The following is a 20,210-nucleotide window of genomic DNA, read 5'->3' as shown; positions in this document are numbered from 1 at the left end:
TTAAAACATCTTATTAACGTTATCCGCATCGAAATTCATCCTAAAAGTAAATAATATTCCAAAAAATATTAAAAAAAATAGCTACTAGAATGTAGTACTTAACTTCTTTTCATATTAATCATTTAAAAACTACTTTTTATAGTTATTCTACCTCTGTCGATTATATAATATTTAAAAAAACCTTTTATGTATTATCTTTATTGGAGAACCTCGTTCCTACCTGGTGTCTCATGACACCACATAATTTTTTTTAAATGTTATTTTGGTATATGCACCGTGTATTTAGCAAACATGTATTTCGTAAAAATCGGTTATTTTAATATTAAAAAAGACACTCCAATTTTATTTATTTGTATAGATGTATAGATGATATGTAAGTAGCCACTGCTCTAGTGAACTCGTGCACGTACTCGCCTAAAACACCGACGGTTTGCGGTTCGATTCCCGCTCGGGATAGATATTTGAATTTATACAAATATTTCTTTCCGGTTAGGATTTTTGTGCTTGTGGTCCCCGCAGTGCCTCGGAGAGCACATAAAGCAGTCGTTCCGGTTACTCATAGTAGGGAACATATCCGCCAACCCGCAGTGGAGCAGCGTGCTGTATTAAGAGCTCTATTCCTTCTCACGAGAGTTATGTTGTATCGAGCGACGTCTTATGCTTTTTAAGACGTTGCTTAAAGCAAGCTTGCGTTGGAGCTTGTCTCTGTTAGATTCAGATCTAAACGTTCATAGGAATTGCAAAGAAACGTAAACCGTTCCGTTAAGGTAATTATAATTAAAAAGTACACAGTAGAGCAAGTACGTGAATATTCCTGCGAAGGCAAATTGGGACCCACTTGATTTTACTGCGAAAATCGGACACATAGTCATATTTGCGAAAATATGAACCGTATACAGATATTTTGAAGGTACTCATGCTTATTTAGTTGGTCCTCTTTAAGATCCAAAACACACGTATCTGCATAGTCAAAGGTTGGTAAAAGCAGTGATTGTACTAACACAATTTTGGGAGGCAAGGGATGAAAGTGCTGGAGTCGACGAAGTGTACCAACGGCTGCAAGCAATCCTCCGGCTGAGCTCAGTTAATTGCAGTGACCATGAGACATAACTATAATTCATACAACGTTGTTGAAAAGTATAGGTGGTACAAGTAACCAACAAATGCTTCTGACTAGATTTGGACTACTCACAAAATGACTTGAGACTTATAAGGGTTATTTTTAACCCGTACAAGCTACTCCACTTAAAAAGAAGGTCTAAATCATTATTCAGTTATAAAAACTTGTGGGTAGATCACAATTAGGTATCGCTTTAGCCTGTAATATCCCACTACTGGACATACGCCTCTTTCCTCATGTAGGAGAAGAATCAGAGCTTAATTCCTTCGTCAGTGTCCACGTCTCGACTCCGTATGTTAACACAGGCAGGACGCATTGCTCGAAGACTTTTGTCATCAAGCATTGCGGTATCTTCGAAGTGAAGACTCGACGAAGCCTGCCAAACGCCGCACAGCTCGACCGAATCCTCCTATCGTCCTCCTTCTCGAAGTTGTTGCGGCCTAGTTGGATAGTATGGCCTAGGTTAATATAATTCTGTTTGCGGAAGCATGCAGCAGCGTCCCCGCGACCCCACCACATAGGCGTACGGCGGAACACACGTGGCAATTTTTATTCAGTAAGTCTGTCGGTGCCCCCGCACCGAGGGTGTCCATGAAGGATTTCCCCCACGTAAAAAAAAATTCTGAACAACTTCTAGAACCACCATCGACCCATACCGGTCTCGGTATGACTTGTTTGTTAAACAAAACTTTCGTTTTGTCCAAGTTCATACAGAGACCGACACGCTGGGAGGACTCGTTTAGGCCAGCCAGCATTTGGCCTAACTCATCCAACGTCTCCGCAAATATGACAATATCGTCGGCGAAATGAAGGTGAGAGATGAATTCACCGTTGACGTTGATGCCTCGTTCCCTCCAATCGAAGGTCTTAAAGACATCTTCCAGCGCAGTGGTAAACGAATTCGGTGATATTACATCTCCCTGTCTTACCTCGCGCCGGAGGGAAATAGGTCCTGTTCTCTGGTCCTGGACATGAACGGTCATCGTCACCGCGTCTTACATACATTTCAATATCTTGATATGTCGCCAGTTGATATGACATCTCTGCAGAGAGTCCAGGACAGCCCAGGTCTCAACAGAGTCGAAGGCTTTCTCGTAGTCCACAAATGCCATACACAGCGGTTGATTATATTCTTCTGTCTTTTGAATAATCTGCCGAACAGTATGGATGTGGTCTACGGTGCTGTAGCCATTTCAAAACCCAGCCTGTTCTGGTGGCTAGAATTCGTCGAGTCTTTTGGCGAGACGATTCGTAACAACCCTCGAAAACAACTTATAGACGTGGCTCAGAAGTGAGATCGGTCTGTAATTCTTCAACAGAGACTTATCGCCTCTCTTAAAGAACAGCACCACCACACTCCTGGACCACGCCTCCGTGGTACCTCGGTGGATGACGGCGTTAAAGAGTCTTGCCAGGGCTTTTAGGACAGGTGGCCCTGCGATTTTAAGGAGCTCAGTGGTAACTCCGTCATCCCCCCGGGACCCTTCCGTTTTTAAGCTGCTCGAGCGCTGCACTAATACACTCCGAATAATGGCGCAACAATGGTGCCCTTGGATCTTCGGTGTCCCAAGTCGCAATTAAAAATGTTTGTATATAAAGAAAATAAATATTTATGTTTCACATCTGCCAGCCGTCACGTGACGGCTCACATTTTTTTTATTAGAGTATTAAATAAGTATCTGTAAGTACACAAATAAAAAAGCTTATTTAAAAAAAGGAAAATAAATAAAAAAACCTTGTAAAAAAACGTTTTATATATACGTTTTTATTAGTTTATACATTGTTTATATTTTTACAGTGGTAAAAGACGTAGATGAGTAATTATCATTCATTCTGTACAATAATTCTTATTTTACGATACAAAATTCAAAGTCGGTACAAGAATTTACAGCGTACCTACAGTGACCTCGGCCGCATAGTTATGTATTATTTAAAAGCATTTAAAATTACTAGCTACTTTACATAAGAAACAAATATACTTATCTTACTGACATTAGCATAAAAAAGGGTAGAAATAGTTTAATCTACAAGCCATTCTACACACTCAATATATTCCTTGACTACAAAAAATGTCATTAAAACCTTGAATTCTAATAGTACCTATAATTAAAATGACTGTTCAAAAACACGTTAAAATATTAATATTTTGATAGACAGCTTCAAAGATTTATGATTGAATGTTAAAATACAGGTGTTTTGTGACAGTGTTGTGTATTTTTATCATCATTACTACTATGTACTGTGTGGCTACGGTACTAAAGAATGTAGCCACCCCCTCTTTTCCCGTGGGTGTTTTAAGAGGCGACTAAGAGATAACACAGTTCCGCTACCACCTTGGAACTTAAAAAGCCGACCGATGGCGGGATAACCATCCAACTGCTGGCTTTGAAATACACAGACCGAAGACGGGTAGCAGCGTCTTCGGTGCGACAAAGCCAGCCCTGCGGTCACCAACCCGCCTGCCCAGCGTGGTGACTATGGGCAAAACACATGAGTTCACGTTATTTTTGGCGTAAGCTTGTGGAGGCCTATGTCCAGCAGTGGACTGTATAGGCTGTAATGATGTATTTTTATGTATTTATTATAATAATATTAAGTTGTATCATACAAATACATAATATTATTACGTTTGCAAATCAGAAGCGTTCTGATTGCCTTCTTTTTTTACATCTATATGGTATAGTTTATTCAACAGACGACAAAATATATTTTAACTACTATACACGACCTTATCATTTTTTATTGAATTTTAGGATTCAAATATAATAAGAATAAATAATAATAATACATTTCATACATTTTTAAAAGCTGCATTACAAAAAAAGTTATACAACGGATAACAAATTTATATAAATAATACACCAATACATTAAGAGATTATATTATTTAATTTACAATTCCTGTTATTTATCAACTCTACACGAGTAATGGACGATGTCTCCATTGGGATAGCGGACAAAAGCGCTTTGGTTAACGAAACGCTTCTTACAAACCGGACACACATTGTAGTCATTTATTACTATGCTTTTAGATTCGTGGAATTGCTTCATTTCTTGAACCTGTAAAACAAATAATATAATTAATATATACAAATATATGGCAAATATGGCAGGCCCCTTAACAACAAGTTTATTAAAAGCTTTTAGGCTTTCGTAGTCACGATATTGACACTTTTACTTGTACGTGAATTAACACAAATGTCATGGCTTCTGCAACGTTATCGAAATATTTTTAGTTTCAAATAAATAATTGTGTTTGCTTGCAAGCGAAAAAAAAACGACTTCAAATTACATCGACCAGTAATAGGTAGATCGACAAAAAAAAAAAATAGTCAAGGAAATAGGCATTAATAGAGGAAAACCAAAAAAGTACGTGTCAGATCTCGATTAAATTTAAATTGATGGTTCCATTTCCATGACAAACACCAACTTTGGATTTAAAAAAAATCATCGAAATTGGTCCATCGAGTAAAAGATTCTGAGGAAACTAACACACATAAAAATAAAACAGACGAATTGATAACCTTCTCCTTTTTTGAAGTTGGTTAAAAATCGCGGTATGTTCACAAGTAAAAGTGCTGAAGTTTGTTTGTTGTGAAATTGCGTGGGTGTTACAGTCTTTACTTACGTTTATTGTACAAACATTTATAACATCATTTCTAAACTATTTAATAAGTATGATATAACATTTTAATTTTAACACTTATATGTATAAAAGAAATAGTTAAAATTAAATCACATTCTTTTTGTCAATCTAACAACTCATCGCCATATTATAATTTTATTTCGAATATTATAGATATACTTACTCATACCTTTGTAAAATAACTTTTAATAGTAAACATATAAAATAGTATTAAAATGTATTTAATTATTGTGTATTGAATATTTTTGAATTTCAATTTCCATGATGTGTAATTTAGTATTTATCAATTTTTATTATCTATGAAATAATTAAATTTCCTTATGTTTATAATAATCGTATTACGCTCAGTATTTGCATACTAATATTAAAATTATTCGATGTTACTTTTACTTTAAACTATTATTGTATACGTTTTGAAACAACTGCTATTCACATACAACGCTTACGCTCACCTGTCTTTGTTTCATTATTAACAACTGAACAGAGTTAGGGCACAACAGCATATATAGTGCTCAAAACCAGGAGCAGCCCGACTAGGGAAGTATCTCGACCTTACAGACGATCACAGCTAAATAATACTGCTTTCAAAGTGTTGTGTTTTTGTAGTGAGTAAGGTGACCGAGCTCCTGGTGCGATTCAGGCAACACGCTTGGGATGATTCTGGTATTGCAGGCTACAGTAATCGTTTACCACCAGGTAAACTGCGCGCTTGTTTACCGAAATAATTTTACAAAAATTATAAAATTCTAAACATTTTTGAATATCATATCAAAAATTGACCGCTTCAGCGGGATTCGAACCCGCGTCTCCGACTGACCGTGTCGGCGCTCTAGCCAATTAAGCTATGGAACGATGTACCCGCTAGAGCGAAATTTTTTTGATATGATGATTTTTATTTTCGGTTTAAGCGAGCCGTGGCGCCGTCTATAGTGAGTTCTTTACAGAGACCCGTAACTATTCAAAGTTTCATATTACAATGAAAATCTTTGACAGGAGACGACACCATGCTATTTTTAATATGTACGATTTTATTTTTGTGTTACCCACACATTAGGAATTCTAAACATTTTTGAATATTATATCAAAAATTGACCGCTCCAGCGGGGTTCGAACCCGCGTCTCCGACAGACCGTGTCGGCGCTCTAACCAATTAAGCTATGGAATGATGTATAAAAATTATCATATCAAAAAAATTTCGCTCTAGCGAGTAAGAAATTTGGTATCCTCAATAGTCAGGCAGTACTTCACACCGGAACAGCTTCTTATTCTGTGCACGATAAAACTACATGATAAAACTACACACTCTATGCACGATCGAACTTGTGCAAGCACAAGTTCGATCGTGCATAGAGTATTGCAGCCATTTATGGGATGGCTCTGCCAAGTACCAGCTTTCTGCTTTGGATTCTGTGGTTCGACGCACCAGATGACTCATCGGTGTCGAATCGCTGGCTAGCTCTAAACTTCAAAGTCTCGAGCATCGGCGTAAGGTTGCCTGTTTGTCGGTACTTTACATGTTATATTTCGGAGTGTGCTCAAGAACTATAAAATTTGGTTTCGCCATCACCTTTTTACCACTGAACTGCAAGGCATCGCATGAATCTGCACTGCTACGTGGTTGAAATCCCACGATCTCGCACTAAGCGCTTTGCTCCTCGTTCCTAATACGCATCGCAAAAATTTAGAATGCCCTTCCGGCTTCCGTTTTTCCAACTAACTATAACTTGGGTATCTTTAAATCAAGAGTGAATGGGCATCTTCTAAGCAAGCGCGCACCATCTTAGACCGCATCTTCTCTTACCATCAGGTGAGATCGCAGTCAAGCGCTAATCTAAGTATATATTTAAAAAAAAACTCCTCCAAGCCTGCCGTAAGGAACGTCGTTCCATTGAGGTGCATGTGTATAAGTATGCTCGTGTACGTGTGTGGGTACGTGTGTGGGTCCGCGCGTGCGTGCGCCGTGCGGCTTCCGTTTTTCCAACTAACTATAACTTGGGTATCTTTAAATCAAGAGGGCATCTTCTAAGCAAGCGCGCACCATCTTAGACCGCATCTTCACTTACCATCAGGTGAGATCGCAGGCAAGCGCTAATCTAAGTATATATTAAAAAAAAAAAAACTCCTCCAAGCCTGCCGTAAGGAACGTCGTTCCAATGAGGTGCATGTGTTAAGTATGCACGTGTACGTGTATGGGTACGTGTGTGGGCCCGCGCGTGCGTGCGCACCTGCTGCATGTGAATAAGTATGTACGTGTACGTGTGTGGGTACGTGTACGTGTGTGGGTACGTGTACGCCTGTACGTGCGCACCTGCAGGTGCTCGGCGTACAGCAGCCCCTTGAGCAGCTGCGTGCGGCGCTTGAGCGCGAGCTGCCGCTGCAGCGCGCCCGCCACGAAGCGCGCCAGCCGCGACAGCGACACGCCGTCCGGCAGCACCGCCAGCGCCTGCGACCGCACAAGCGACTCTCGTCTCTTTTATTTTACACTAGGAACCTTTAAGAGATACTCCATTCATTACGTAAGGCTCGAAAGGGAGGTGAAGTTCGGAAAAAATCACAAAATATCACCAGAAGGGGCTGTAATGAGATATCACGTGTGTTCATTTTTCATTAAGTGCGCGATTTCTAAATCTTATTCACACTTTAGAGTATAGGGGGAGGTAGTCTAAAGCCTCACCACAAATCACTAAGGGAAAGAAAGATACTTTTGCAGGATCTTTATCCTATATCGTACTGTATATAGGGTAAAAGCTATATGCCTCTTCTAAAAGGAGAAGTGTTGAAATTAATCTGTGCTTATTGATGTCGTCTATGAGTAATTTTTGTAGTAAAAAAACTGTGCTTTAAACCACACGACTGAAATAAAACTTCTTTAGCTCCATCTAACTTATATATCCCTCTCAACTTCCGTTCGCCTCGCCCGATTAAACTTTTCGTAACGCTCTCGTCACGCATTCACCAACTTACTCTCCAAGTCAAGCGTGCGTAGAGGAGTTTTAGTTCAAAAACGTATATTTGATCGATGTTCAAGAATTCGTACACAGTAAGATGTAATCTCATATCAGATTTCAAGGTCAAATACTAAGTACCTTCTTAAGAAGATGATACAAACCTTTATTGGTGATATTTTATCAGCATGTTTCTCTAATATACTAAGAGCCGTCTCCAGATCTGGGACGGTCGACTTCGGATGTCTCTGTACATTGGACAGCGGTCCGATCAATGACGTACACTGATCCGGGTTCATGAGTATCCTCATCAAAATAACGTACACGTCGACATTTTTGTCGTTTGACTTCTCTCCTATATTTTCACAGTAGCGAATCGCTCTATCGACGTCACCTTAAATTAAAAAAATAAGACAAAGCATTTTACATTCATATAAATATATTATTCAATATTAATAGGCATAAAGTATATTGGAATAAAAATAATAAAGAAACATATTCACATTTATTACGTTTTCAGGCACGAGATTAATTCTACGGGTTAGTTTTCTAGCCTTCGCGGTTTCACATGTTCTTAGGCCACAATTTAAAAGTACATTTTCAATTAAAACAAAGAGAACCGTTAAACTAAAGAGAAAAGAATCAACAATATTTAAATACGTTACCAAGTATCTGGACATAAATAGCCAGTGCCTGTTCATGTCTTCCGAGTTTGCCCAAAATAATGGCTCTTTCTTCAAATAGGGTATCATTTGGAAAATGTAATATGACCCTTTCGGGCGTATAGTGCGATGATTTTTCCAAAAATGCCACTAATTTAGATTTTATATGCTGTAATTCTTCTTCTGTAGAGTTTGCTTTTTTGTCTGTTATTTTCTCTCTATACATACTAATTAAAGCGTCGTGAAACAATGGGTTCGTATCATTCCAAGTGTGTATAACGTGCTCTAGGTACGGAATCACCAATGTCTCGTGTTCTCTCAAAAGGAAATCCAGTACTTTAGCGCGAGGTAAATTTTCCACTTCGACAATATCTTCAGTAAATATTTTTAAGCCTTCCTCTGGGTGTTCCTTTAATATCCAATCTGAGAATTTAAATATCAAATTGATATGTTCGGCACCTGAAACCAAGTATCTTTAATAAAATTTATTATTCAATTATACCTATTCGACGTTTTAAAACATACTCCACGCCTAAAACTTTATGCATCTGCTGCTTGTAACTAAACACATAAACAGATTTATTGTAAAGACTAGTCATGGACAACTATCTACAACTCCAGTACTAAAACGTTATGATTCAGTAAACCATCCCAAAAAACTAGTAATATAACATACCAGTGCTGACGAGCATCGAAAACAAGTACACATCGATGAAATCAAAATTTATATTCTGCTGTCACCATCACTACCCAACGTTGCAGCCACTCACCGAGGTGCTGCAGGTAGTGCTCGGTGCGGTGACAGCAACACGGCCACCGCAGGCCACTCACCGAGGTGCTGCAGGTAGTGCTCGGTGCGGTGACAGCAACACGGCCACCGCAGGCCACTCACCGAGGTGCTGCAGGTAGTGCTTGGTGCGGTGGTAGCCCCGCAGCGAGGAGTCCGCCTGCGCCGCCTGCTCGCGCAGCAGCTGCAGCGCGCGCGTGTGCTGGCCCTTGGTCTGGTAGAGGATGATGAGCTCGCTGTGCTTGCCGTGCGCCTGCAGCGTGCGCTCCGCCTCCTCCAGCCGGCAGTTGTTTAGGCGCAGCAGAGGCGCCACGAACGCGTCGTTCGTCTGCAAATACTCACGCTCTCACCAAAACTTTACACAATTTTTGTTGCTTCAAAATCGTTAGCAAAAGAGAATTGTAATTTTACTAGGTTGATACTCAGATAATTTTACTAAGAAGGCATTAAAAGGTTAGAGCTTGATGTAAAATTTATAAAAATGTAATATCGATATCTACAATCAAAAAACAAAATCATGCCTAAAACTAGCTAGTGCTCGTGATATAAAATAGTTTTTTATATAATACTAGCTGACTCGGCAAACGTTGTCTTATCGCTAAACGCTATTTAAAAATAGGAGTTGATCGTAGAGGGCTAAAAATTTAGGGTTGTAGGTATTTTTCAATGTTGTATCATAAAAAAAATAAAAAAGTAATAATTTATCTAAAAATTAATAAAAATTTGGGGTGAAATACCTTTAACATTTAGGGGGATGAAAAATAGATTTTGTTCGATTCTCAGACCTACCCAAAATGCACACAAAATTTCATGAGAATCGGTCAAGCCGTTTCAGAGGAGTTTAACTACAAACACCGCGACACGAAAATTTTATATATTAGATTTTCCCAATTATTTTTTCCAGATGAGCTAATTCGAATTACTAAACTATATTCGATATAGGATATATTTTTACCTGCATCAATAAAACAGCATAAAAATACAAACATAAAAAAGCCTAAAACTGACTTTAATTTATAAAGTACTACTAAACTACCAACCCTGTTAATAGTGTATCACATCACCTGCAAGTAGCACTTCAACAGTGTTGTATCAATCAACTCCAGTTGTTGAGTAACATTCCTTTGTACCGACGCTTCCTCCTTACTTCCGCTTGCGTCATTCGTATTTTTTAAAATTTTTAATCTCAGTTCAACTAAATATTCTATCAAGGCGTTCAAGGCGTTCTCTAAGTCTTTTCCTTTTAATTTCTTTGTGTTATCGGCGCCCGGTTTGTTATCGAGTTCCGGAAACAGTTTAATAACGTCAGCCGGGTCAGTGTTCAGTTTTATAAACTCTTTCATAGACTGCGAGTACTGTTTGATATCGAACAGTTCGAGAGCGTACAGCATTTGTATGGAATGTATCGTTTGCTTCTTTTCTTCTGCTGAACATTCTGACAAATTCTGCCAAAACAGACATAAAGAAAAAGTCAGTTTTAGTTTAAAATATTTGGCTATAATAGCTTTTGATTACCCCTCAACAATTTAACATAAATACGGGGTTTACAATAAGTAACAACGCAGTTCCTAACTTGCTAATGTATTAGTTATTTATATTACTAAACACCGTAAACAAAGACCATGCGTAGTACTTTCTAAAAATATTTGAAGTAGGTACCTGTAATTATTGAAGCATTATATTATAAAACAAACGGCGTTTTTAATTTTAAATTACCTACCTATAACAACATATGTTATAACTAAAATAAATGCGACACCAAAAAATAATTAATTTAGTTTCGGTGTGTGCATTCCTTTGTGCTGCGTATGCGTATATATTCAGAACCCATGGAAAATTCTGGTTATAAAAATTTCATTGCAAACAATTCAGCTTTTAAGTGTATTAATTTCCATTTACACATTTATAAAATGGATAAGGATAAATAATTATATATACAGGTAATAAAGTATCTACATAACGTGAATGGTAATTAGTTAACAATAACCACAAATATTAATTAACAATAAATAATAATAGTCATATATTTCTCATATCACTTAGTTACAAAATATAAAAATAAAAAATAGTAAACAATATTTAACAAAATATGTCATGTTTATAGTTAATGTTAGGTAAATGTGTTTAATTGTAGTTAGTATGAATGGAAGAATATTTAAAGAATTCGAACACTTTCGTTTAATGAAATGTAAGTAACATGGAAACATATATATATATATATATATATATATATATATATATACGAGTAATATATATATATATATATATATATATATATATATATATATTATACATAGGGGCTAATTTTTCAAAATTATTACAACAAGTTTTTAACAACAGAGATTCACTAATAAGCTCATAGAAGCCGCTCATTATTCAAAATATTGAACAACCTGAAGCAAGAGTGCCATAGTTCCTGTTTTGTTTTTTGTATTAACAGCCCGTAGCATCATTATTGCATAAATTTCACACGTTTTAAAACCAAATTAATTTAAAATCTTCTGATTGAGTAAAATACAGCAATTAATTATGTACTTACGTTTAAAAGACTAATAATTTTCGCCTGTCGTGTCTTTCCTTTAAAACTAAACATTTTAATTTAAAAAGTGACAACTTGTTTAGCCCTTTACTACATACCGTTTGAGGATAAAAATAAAAATAAACATAGTAATTAAAGTACGAATTCACTGATTGTTTTTGATAAATAGTATTGATTAAAACAGTAGTTATGGTATAAAATGAGCTTTTCATGTTACATATATTTTAGTCACTTATGTTGGCACGTTTAATAAAATAATGAGTGTAAGAATGGCTAAAAAAGTAAGAATTACAAAAAGATAAAGTTTTTTTTATTTATTTGTAACTAGGTGACCCCGCAAATGTTGTTTTGCCATATATGTTATTAAACCTCCTTAATCCCCCCCTCCCCCTATAACAGCTGTATGAAAAATAGATGTTGGCCGATTCTCAGATCTACCCGATCCAGTCCAGTCCAGTCCAGTCGTTTCGGAGGAGTATTGCAACTAACATTGTGACACGAGAATTTTATAATTATATAAATATATTATAGAATATTATATATAAGATTTCTCACTGAATTTTTTATTCAACCACAATAAAATATTATTCGTTCAATAACAAAATTTAGCCAATATCACTCCTGAATAGTGTAGCTTTCTATTAGTGAAAGAATTTTCGTGATAGGGTCAGTATTACGATGATTACCCCCTACAAACAAACAAAGTTAGAAACTTTACGTCTTTATAATATTAGTATACTGTGTAAAAATATAAAAAGTAGTTATTTATATTAGGACAGGGCTCTTACTTTTAATTATGAATTTCAATCAAATCAAATTCTATTGAAATTCAAAAACAAAATTAGGCCTTTTATTTGTCTTATTATTAATACACATTATTTATTTTTCCTTTAAGATATAGATTCATATTAAAAATAATAATGGCCTCTCAATATTTATAATACAATAAAAGTGTGAATTATATTAAAAATAAATAATAAATAAATAACACACTAATAACACAATTCAAACAAATTAAAACTAGCGTAATTATTTGTACGGTATTTAACATCAAATACTTATAAGGAAGGAAAATCCAAAACGAGAACAGATAATACAAGAAAAATGCAGGAAGCGTACAATTGTTTGTTAATACAAATTGTGATTAAAAAAAGAAACAGCTTAGATTCACAAATGGGTAGTGCTAGTGCAACATAGGCTACTTTTTATTCCAAAATACCCGCAATACCGTGAATTACGGGCAAAAAATATTAATATTTAGTAATCAAGGAGTAACAAAACAAATGGGAAATCGGAGATTGGATTAAAAATAAATTAATACAGATAAAAATACATTCTAAAGTTTTGTATATAATAATTAATTAGAAAATAATTCTTACTGTTAAATCTATTGCAATTTGAAACTGCTTATCCTTTAACAATTGCTGCCTTTGTTTAGTGACATCCACAGAGCTCAAGCACCATACTTGTCCAACTGAGGACACAAATATTAAACCACGCTTGCATCTGAAATCAATATATTTTATTCAATAAATTTAATTTAAGTATACCTATGTGAAGCAAAAATATAGCCTAAAATATATATTAAGGCTATGTGGCTACGGCAATAAAGAATATAGCCAGCCCCTCTCTTTCCGTGGCTGTCGTAAGAGGCGAATAAGGGATGACACAATTCCAGTACCACCTTGGGACTTATAAAGCCGACCGATGGCGGGATAACCATCCAACTGCTGACTTTGAAAGACACAGACCGAAGACGGGCAGCAGCGTCTTCGGTGCGACAAAGCCAGCCCTGCGGTCACCAACTGCCGTAACCACACAGCAGTAATAATAATAATAATAACTTAAAAGTTTATACAGTAAATATTTAGTATACAATTATGATTACTTTAGCAAACTAAATAAAACAGAAAAAATATTACCTATACATAAGTCTTGCTTTATTTAAATCTGGTAAAGTTTGTATAAATAACGCAGGTTCAACTGTTTGCACCACTACCTGATCTTGCATCAAACCAAGTACAAATGGCTCATCCCAGACTAAAACATAGTTCATGAAAGAATATTACACTCACAATCAGTTAAGCTTTTAAAATCATTTTGTTTTCACATAAACCTATTAAGTAAATATTTAATAATTAAATATAATAAAAGTTGTTATCAATTATAAGTATTGATTTAAGATATATTTTATTAATAATTAAGTTATTCTGATGTTGAATGTTATATTGTCTATTTTCAAGGCTTACGATTATAATCCAGTAAATTAAATGTGTTAATATTAGTATTTAAAAAATTAAAATTTAGTGTGCAAAATTGATAAGTGAATTTACTTTCCATTACATATTTAAATTATGTACATCAAGAACTTTTTATGAAAACTATTCGTCCCTTGCTGTTTTTAACCGACTTCCAAAAAAGGAGGAGGTTCTTAATTCGACTGTATTTTTTTTTTTTTTATGTATGTTACATCAGAACTTTTGACCGGTTGGACCGATTTCGACAAAAAAATTTTTAATCGAAAAGTGGTGTGTGTCAATTGGTCCCATTTAAATTTATTTGAGATCTACCAACTACTTTTCGAGTTATATCTACTAATGCGTTTTTACTTGACGCTTTTTTCGTCGACCTACGTTGTATTATACCGCATAACTTACTACTGGATGTACCGATTTTGATAATTCTTTTTTTGTTGGAAAGGGGATTTCCCTAGATTGGTACCATGATAAGGAAACCAGGATCTGATGATGGGATCCCAGAGAAATCGATGGAAACTCTCGAAAATCCGCAATAACTTTTTACTGGGTGTATCGATTTTGATAATTTTTAATTTAATCGAAAGATGGTGCTTATCATGTAGTCACATATTAATTTTATCGAGATCTGATAACTACTTTTTGAGTAATCTCTGATAACGCGTAGTTACTTGACTATTTTTTCGTCGATCTACGTTATATTACTCTTCGATGTAATTGAAGTCGGTTTTTTTTCGTTTGCGAGCAAACACAATTATTATATTTACCATTACCATATTTATAGACGCCACGTTGGCGCAATGGTTACAGCCATGGATTGTACCTGTTGCGCTGGCGGTTGCGGGTTCGATCCCCGCACATGACAAACATTTGTATTGGCCATACAGTGTTTGCCGTGGTCTGGGTGTTTGTGCAGTCCTTATGGGTCTCCCCATCGTGCCTCGGAGAGCACGTGAAGCCGTCGGTCCCGGTTGTTGTTTGTTGTGTTGTTATCATGTACACCTGATAGCGATCGTTACTCATAGTAGGGAATATATCCGCCAACCCGCATTGGAGCAGCGTGGTGGATTAAGCTGTGATCCTTCTCCTACATGGGGAAAGAGGCCCAGAAGTGGGATATTACAGGCTGAAGCGAAGCGAATATTCATATATTAATTGTACTTTTTGCTCTTTATTCCCATTATCCAAAATGAGATGTTTAGAAGAATAAATTATGGTGTTTAATTCTGTACATCATGTGTTTTTAAACATTGTTATTTATTTAGCCAAAAAAAAAATAATAATAATAAATAGTTTGCCTGCCAACACAATTGTGCTTGAAATAAACAGCCTAATAATATTGACAGACCCTTTTAATTATTTCAGAACAAATCAATCAATCAACAATTTTAATTGGTTTATTAGTTTCTGATCTTAGATTCAAAGTAAGTTTATTTTCAGCATTCGAATATTTCCTCTTTCTTATATTATTAAAAAGTGTCTTACCAACAGCAATTGGGGCTTCTCGCCATTTGATTGTCTTCTTGATCTCAATTTCCTGAGCCTCTTCTACAAGCACAGATGTGTTATCACGACCAAGCAAGAAAGACGTCTCTGAGTATTTAGCTATAGTTGGTTCAAGTGATTTGGAACTACTAGTTGGAAATAGTTCTTTTGGTTCACGTGAAGATAACTGGGGAATTAAATTATAATATTTTACTATTACTACTGTTTCATTAGACATGATAATTGATTGCATACTCCAATCCTATGTTGTATGTACACATACAGCTTACCGCATACCCAAAAAATACCAATTCATCTTTTACCATTTTTAAGAAATAGGTATTTTATTTAAAACATATTATACTCAACACTACAAATAAATTTATTTCTAATTAATCAAAAGTAAAAGACCAAGCAAAACAAAATATTAATTCAAATTGCAATTATCATTTTTTTTAATTGCAAACAATTATTATTATAAGCCTAAAATTGTTCTATGTTTAAAAAATACTAACATCGTACAAAGTGTAGTCGCCCTTAAACCCGACACACAAGTATTGCTGTCCCCAGGCCATTACTTTAGGCACGTCAGGTATAGTAAAATCGAAGAGATGTTTTTTAAACTCGCCATTTTTCCCATAATATAATTGCAATTTCCTTCTTACTGCTACGCAAAGGTGAACTACAGAATTTGATTCACCAGTCATTGATGTTGCTGACTGAAATTAAAACATTATTAAAATAAAATATATATATATATATATACCTAGATAGATAGATAGATAATTATTACTTGATAAAAATTGTCATTACTAAAATATCATCATAACTATTGATGACTGGAAAATTTTGCCATAACATGTGCATATAACATTGAATAAAAAGTATTATCAAACATAGCTTTATTATCTTAATCCACAGAAAAAAAATTAAATGCCGCCTATACCATTTTTTTATTTACCTTGTTGTCCAGTGCAAAAATTGAAGCTCCTTTTGTTTCAGAAAAGGTTTTTATTAATGGAAAATTTACCCCATTTATGTCATAGGAGGACAAAACATTATCAGTAAGGCAAAGCAGTAAGTTGTCCTCTGCAAAGTCACAGTATATATCTTAGTAATAGTATGTTTCAGTATAAGGGTATGTACAAAATAATGCATATTTGAAAGACATATTAGTAATTAATTTGTAAGTAAAAAATCATCTGTTATAATAATATCAATTTTCTACTTTATTTATTTGAAATGCAAATACAAATAAAATGTATATACATTCATTTTTTAATTCAGCTTTTACAGTTGTAATTTTTTAAATCGAATCTGATACAATTAATAATTTGTTTCTATAATTTTACTCATTTTAAATAAGATTAAGAAATATAACTTATTAAAATGTTTACAAAATATTTTTTATTCTGTTTTATACAATAAATATTGCAATACACTCAATGTCAATTATCATAAAAAACATCAGTCTTAAAACACCTCTAGATTCCAAGTTGAAAGGACAAGCGACCTTTAAGCAATTTTGTGTGTGGTGTGTATGGAATTAGTTGTACATTTGTAACCAATCATTATTTAGAACTACCGCCCCGGCTTCGCACTGATGCAATGCTGATACAAAATATTAAATATAAAATAAATATTTGCAATGTAAGCGCAACAAAAATGTGTTTATTTACGACAATACATTACAAACCTCTAAAGCTATCAGTGTTCCTCTACAATATTATGCATGTATTATATATATATATATAAACTTTTCTCTGAAATCACTCTATTTACTAAAGAAAACCGCATCAAAATCCGTTGCATAGTTTTAAAGATCTAAGCATACAGTCAGTGGGGAGCGACTTTATTTTATACTACGTAATGATTATGTGTCTGTGCTGTAATGACATGATATAGTATTTTATTTAAGGATATTTAGCAGTAATTCTCATTATGATAAATGAACAATTTAATCTACAGCTCAGCCAAAGCCTCGTCTCCACCTAGGGTCGGAGCTTAATCTAACACACTGCCCCACTTCGACAATCAAAACTCAGAATCTGAGCATTAAGAGCCTCATTAAAATTAAATAACAAATATTTACTTATTTGCCATAGTCAAGAAGATGTAGTGGCGAAAAAAACAGAGATCATCTATCACTTTTTCATTGGAATTTATAATTTTATATTATAACTAGCTGACTCGGCAAACATTGTCTTGCCGCTAAATGCTATTAAAAAATAAGGGTTGGTGGTAGAAAGGTGAAAATTTAGGGTTGTATGTATTTTTTAACGCCAAATCATAATGAAATAAAAAATAAATAATTTATCCAAAAATTAAAAAAAAATATAGTGGTGGACTAATTACCCTTAAACCTGTGACCATTATGACCCTTAACATTAAGGGGATGAAAAATAGATATAGTTCGATTCTCAGACCTACTCAATATGCACACAACATTTCATGAGAATCGATTAAGCCGTTTCGGAGGAGTTTAACTACAAACACCACGACACAAGAATTTTATATATTAGAATATTTAATCTCAGAATAATATCAAGTGATACCACATACATACACACTGAAAACTATTGAAGCACTATAGTTAATATCCTTTAACTTTTAAAACTACACCCAACTTAAGGGAAAACAATAAAATATAAATAAGACTCATATCACTAGGCTCTTTGCTCATCAATTTAAATAGTACTATTACTAATGTATATAAACATTTCATCATTTTCTTTTTTAAGTCTTTTTAATACAAAAATTAAAATACAATATTATACATCATGTTCAATTAATTATGTAATCATAATATTTGGAACAGCCTTGGTTTAACATAAATATGAGTTTGATACCAGTCTTTACAGATATACATACCAGAATTACAATATTATTGTTACTTTCACATAATACATACTACTGCCCAGTAATTATTGATTTACTGATTTCCACAATGTCACGGAGAGCGGAGAACGCGCGAAGAAGATTAGTGGGTGCAGTTGAGACCAGTAATTATTATAATTTAGATGTACAAAATTTATATTTCATTTATTATAAAAAATGGCTAATTGTACATTCAGTTAATATATATTATTCATATTTACTTATTCAGTCAATAAGTTTAAGCAAATTATTTTCTTATGCATTTACTTACAATAACTGAAAGTATTCCTTACCTGGTACAACTTCAATCTGCTGAATAGGTTTTTTACTAAAGTTTTTGCAGTATCTCAACAACTGCAATTCATACTTTTGATTACCATTGTTTGAAGATAAAGAGTACATAAGCAAATGCCCCTGTCTCGTTCCCAAAAAAAGATTTCCATCTACAAATATTTGTCAAGAGTATAATTTTTTTTGGATCTATTAGGTGATTTAATCTTTTATTTTTACATTCAATTTCTTACCGTAAGCAGCAATTGCTTCTATTTGGACTGTAGCATTTAGTAAATGCGATACTTCATAAGCTTCATGCATGATTAAAATAAAATTATACTACTCAGCAGGCAAAATTGTCGTTCTTTCATAGCATTTGTAATAACTACTAAACTAAATATGTACTTTAATTAATCAGTTTAATAAAATTCAACTAATAAAGTAATCCTGAAAAAATATTCAAAATTAAATAGTGATTATTGACCAGAGTATATAAGGATTATTGACAATCACAATGATCACAACACATCTCCGTTTTTTGTCGCTGTCAATAAAGGCTGTCATTTAACTAATAGTCACTAATAGTAGTCCCGTTTTACGGTATCAAAATGGGACTAAATGACAAGCACCAGGACCAGGTTTCAATTTAATAAAGAATCACAAAAATGAATCCTCCTAATAATAAGTTATTAGGTAAAAAATATATTTTTAAAAATGCAATCGAATTGAAAACCTGCTCTTTTCTTGGAAGTCTGTTAAATTATCTATCTTCTATATATCTATAATCTATAATCTATAATAATATATATAAAAGCGAAAGGTCACTCACTCATCACGAAATCTCCGAAACTATAACACCTACAAATTCGAAATTTAGCAGGTAGACTCCTTATAGGGCGTAAACTACCGCTAAGAATGGATTTTACGAAACTCGACCCCTAAGGGGGTAAAACGGGGACTGGAAGTTTGTATGAAAGTCCTATGTTTTAGAAGTAAGAGACTTGAAATTTCAAATGTATGCTCTAGAGATGATGAAAAGGTGTCCCAATAATGTATCTTTATAAAACCAACTCCCTTTTGGGGTTAAAACGGGGGATGGTGGGTTGACTCACTCATCACGAAATCTACGAAACTATAACAACTACAAACTTGAAATTTAGCAGGTAGGTTCCTTATAGGGCGTAAACATTTCCCAAGAACGGATTTTACGAAACTCGACCCTTAAGGGGATAAAACGGGGGTTGGAAGCTTGTATGAAAGTCCTATATTTTTGAAGTAAGAGACTTGAAATTTAAAATGTATGATCTATAGATGGTGAGGAGGTGTCTAAATAATGCATCGTAATCTATAAATATAAAAGGGAAAGGTCACTAACTCATTCATCACTATTGAATATTTGTAAGAATGTGGCAACATTAATATTTTAATTATAATAGTTTTGGTGGTTTGTAATTTAATTTTAAGTATGGCAACTCTCTCTGTGTGCGCCGGTCAAGGCGATCATCCATTTTGTGTGTAGCGCCGAAAGTAAAAAAATAAAACAACGCAATTAATCCAACGTAATCTTTTATTTCGCTCCATCCGCTGCTAATATACCTGAAAAATCACGACAACTGAAAAAC

At 34.5% G+C, this 20,210-nt stretch overlaps 1 protein-coding gene across 1 annotated transcript; it reads right to left on the bottom strand.

Annotated features, from left to right (window-relative positions):
- Positions 1-3,985: 3,985 nt before the first annotated feature.
- LOC123661024 (vam6/Vps39-like protein) lies at positions 3,986-18,912 on the bottom strand. Its single transcript, XM_045596039.1, has 13 exons — positions 18,840-18,912; positions 18,609-18,758; positions 16,400-16,527; positions 15,954-16,157; positions 15,439-15,625; positions 13,621-13,738; positions 13,078-13,204; positions 10,224-10,604; positions 9,265-9,487; positions 8,376-8,831; positions 7,875-8,104; positions 7,074-7,208; positions 3,986-4,179 (listed from the first exon to the last, which is right to left on the bottom strand). Exons 1-13 carry the CDS (start codon positions 18,907-18,909, stop codon positions 4,024-4,026), a joined length of 2,565 nt encoding a protein of 854 aa, XP_045451995.1. The 5' UTR covers positions 18,910-18,912; the 3' UTR covers positions 3,986-4,023.
- Positions 18,913-20,210: the final 1,298 nt, after the last annotated feature.

Source organism: Melitaea cinxia, chromosome 16 (genome assembly GCF_905220565.1).
Source record: "Melitaea cinxia chromosome 16, ilMelCinx1.1, whole genome shotgun sequence".
Taxonomy (NCBI): domain Eukaryota; kingdom Metazoa; phylum Arthropoda; class Insecta; order Lepidoptera; family Nymphalidae; genus Melitaea; species Melitaea cinxia.
The sequence above is the reverse complement of the archived record's forward strand: the minus strand, read 5'-3'. Positions and strand labels throughout refer to the sequence as shown.

Excerpts from the sequence above, each read along its gene's own strand:
- LOC123661024 (XM_045596039.1), bottom strand. The coding sequence starts at position 18,909 with ATGCATGAAGCTTATGAAGTATCGCATTTACTAAATGCTACAGTCCAA. Across the intron at positions 13,205-13,620 it reads AAAGCAAGACTTATGTATAG|ATGCAAGCGTGGTTTAATAT; the intron begins GTAATATTTTTT and ends TATTGATTTCAG. Across the intron at positions 8,105-8,375 it reads TATTTATGTCCAGATACTTG|GTGACGTCGATAGAGCGATT; the intron begins GTAACGTATTTA and ends TTTTAATTTAAG.